Source organism: Lygodium microphyllum, chromosome 27 (genome assembly GCF_053477565.2).
Source record: "Lygodium microphyllum isolate KBCC chromosome 27, Lygodium_microphyllum_v1.1.10, whole genome shotgun sequence".
Classification (NCBI taxonomy): Eukaryota; Viridiplantae; Streptophyta; class Polypodiopsida; order Schizaeales; family Lygodiaceae; genus Lygodium; species Lygodium microphyllum.
The window spans coordinates 126,606,695-126,609,672 of record NC_141161.1 but is presented as its reverse complement, the minus strand read 5'-3'; the positions used below and the strand labels follow the sequence as shown (position 1 = coordinate 126,609,672).

Below are 2,978 nucleotides of genomic sequence, written 5' to 3'. Positions count from 1 at the left end.
TGGGCATCAGTAGGTAGTTGTAAAAGTAGTGGGAAAAGTGGGAGAAGGATGTCTTGAGATGAAAGGGCTAATAAAAGCTTTGTAAGATGATAGCAACAAGGGTTTAATGGGGTAGGGGGAGGAGGCCTCATCATCAAAAGGGCGAGGGTTGCTTGCTTTTAGGAACACCAAGGAGCACCTACACATGTAGTTTGGTTCAAATTTCATGTCTTATGTGGTAAGACAAGCCACCAAACGAGAGAAAGAGAGAGACTTGTGTGTGTGTGTGTGTGGGTGTGGGTGGGGGGTGTATTGAGTGAGGGTTCATTGCATGATCTATATGCTTACACCTTGCAAAGCCTATTGATGAATACCCAAGCATAAATGCACATGTCTTTGCTCTCCCTCTCCCTCTCCCTCTCCCTCCCTCTCTCTCTCTCTCTCTCCCTCCCTCTCTCTCTCTTTGTATGGTCAGTTTCAGATAGTTGATGAGAGAGAGCTGCAGCCATGAAGAGTCCCAATCCTGATATGCCTGCTGATTCGGGCTATGTGTCCAAGTATGCGAACTACGAGAAGCTGATGAGCCAGAAGGCCTTCACGAGTGCATTAATGGCAGAACCGAGGCATTGCTGCAGTTATCTGTATGCCAGAAGGAAGCTGATGGCGGTCTCTTCTCTGCTGGTAGCCATAGCTCTCCTGAATTGCTGGTGGTTCCTCCGCCCCCCCGCGCTCTCCCTCGTCACCATCTTCTCTGATCCTACTGATCAGTTGTATCGTGGCGGCGGTCAGCAGCCCACCATCGACCCGCCCCAAGTTCATGAGACAGCTAATAATCAGACTGCTCAAGGTATGCTTGTTGCAGCCATGTGGTTCTCTGAGGCATGTCCATGCTCCTCGGAAATGTGTATAATGAAGAGAGAGACACAGAGAGAGAGAGAGAGAGAGAGAGAGAGAGAGAGAGAGAGAGAGGTGTGTGGGGCGGCGGCTTTCTCGTGGTCGGCTGTGTGCAATGAGAGAGAGAGAGAGAGAGAGAGAGTGTGTGTGTGTGTGACTCGTGAGAGAGAGAGAGAGAGAGAGAGAGAGAGAGAGAGAGAGAGAGAGAGTGTGTGTGACTCGTGAGAGAGAGAGAGAGAGAGAGAGAGAGAGAGAGAGAGAGAGAGAGAGTGTGTGTGTGTGTGTTTTTTTCTTTACCCCCCCAACACAAAACCGGGCTTTATTGTATTTTTTTCAGGCTAGATTTTCCAAAGACGCCTTTGAAATTCAAGTTTCTCATAAAATTCAGCTATTTTTGCAAATTTTTTTAACTTGTAAAATTGGAAATGTCATAATTTCCCCCAACTAATCCACACACCAACCTCTTCCATTTTCCCTTCAAGTTAGAAGAACACAAGAAATAGTGCACCGAGAGAGAGAGAGAGAGAGAGAGAGAGAGAGAGAGAGAGAGCTCCTCATTAGGGTCCTTGAGGTTAATGTGAGGAAAATCCCTTAGCAACCTTGGGCACATACAAGTGTAGTTATGGGATCAATGATCTTATGTCCTATCATTTTTAAATCTTCGTGCCTTAGAAACCTTAATGAAAGCAGAGACATAGGATACCTCATAGCTTGAAAACATTCAGTCTCTTAGTTATTATGTCAACTAGTTAGAGAATAAATGTGTATGTTTAACACTCGTGTACTTGAACTTCATCTCAATGACAACAAGGAGTGGTTCACTTTTGTTTCTTATGATGTTGAGTGGCTATTGTTGTGGCCCCTTTTCGAGGAGGACTAGGTTCATAGGCCCTTTAAATTCATGGTTGATCTAGTAGCTCCTAAAACCATTAGTACATGCACAACACCACCTCACATTAACTTACCCTAGGCCCCACCTCACCCTACGACTAAGTGTTATGTGTACATGTCTCAAGGGCATCAAGCATTATATGTCTCAAGGGCATATAAATCGAGGAAGTATCCTCAAAGCCCCTAATTATATATTTTTGAAGTTAGATATACCCCTTTGTATGGCTTTTGTATGCCTTTCTAAAATTAAATCACCCCTTATGTATACAAATTTTGACTTTTCCAACTAAGAGTCCTCAAATTAATATATTCTTCGTAACTTCAGAGGACTACATCATCCCTTATGTTGCCCTCCATATTTTAGGTGAACCCCCCTCCCCTCAAGGTGTACATGGTGGGCACCAAGCCATTGAAAAATGAACTATTCTAGTTAGGCTCAAGAGTTGAGACATTCTAGAATTAATACCAAATCCCAATCTAGTCTTGTTGGTCTCGTTATTCAAACAAGCACTAGAAACTTAATGTGTATCAATAGATTTGAGGTGGTTAGAAAGGTACATAATAAGCTATAATCTTATAAGCTTAGATTCACATAAACCAAACAAGCACTAGAAACATAATGTGTATCAATAGATTTGAGGTGGTTAGAAAGGTACATAATAAGCTATAATCTTATATTGAGTATCAAAGTCACATACTAACACTTGGACATGCAAATATATGGGATAGGACAAAGTTGTGACCTTTCAGTAGGAAAATGGATACGCGCTACAAGGCCACCACTTTATACAAATGAGACATGCAAATACATCCACCCTTCCCAAGACTGCTTGAAAAATGGAAGACCAGATCGAGACTATCTCTATTGGAAATGGCAACCCAAAAGTTGTGATGTGCCAGATTTTGATGCCAATGAATTTCTTAACTTGGTGGTGGGGAAGAAGTTGGCATTCGTTGGTGACTCAATAGCTCGCAATCATATGCAATCACTCCTTTGTTCTCTTACACAGGTATGGATGAATTCTCTCTCTCTCTCTCTCTCTCTCTCTCTCTCTCTCTCTCTCTCTTTCGGCGAGTCAATATATAAATGTGAGTTGAAAGAAAAGGAAATAAAGTTCACAGAGGTCATTACTAAAGAAACACAAAAATGTTAAGAGGATCGAAATACAATAAGAAAGCTCTTTACATAAAATATCAAGAAGTGTGTTTTCGTG

At 42.4% G+C, this 2,978-nt stretch overlaps 1 protein-coding gene across 1 annotated transcript in view; it reads left to right on the top strand.

Annotated features, from left to right (window-relative positions):
- Positions 1–221: 221 nt before the first annotated feature.
- The window catches only part of LOC148012809 (xyloglucan O-acetyltransferase 2-like), a 7,572-nt gene continuing 4,815 nt past the window's right edge, over positions 222–2,978 (top strand). The window contains exons 1-2 of the mRNA XM_087668931.1: positions 222–826; positions 2,494–2,774. Of these exons, the coding sequence (XP_087525057.1) occupies positions 487–826; positions 2,494–2,774 (621 nt within the window). The 5' untranslated portion in view covers positions 222–486. The remainder of the gene's footprint in view (positions 827–2,493; positions 2,775–2,978) is intronic.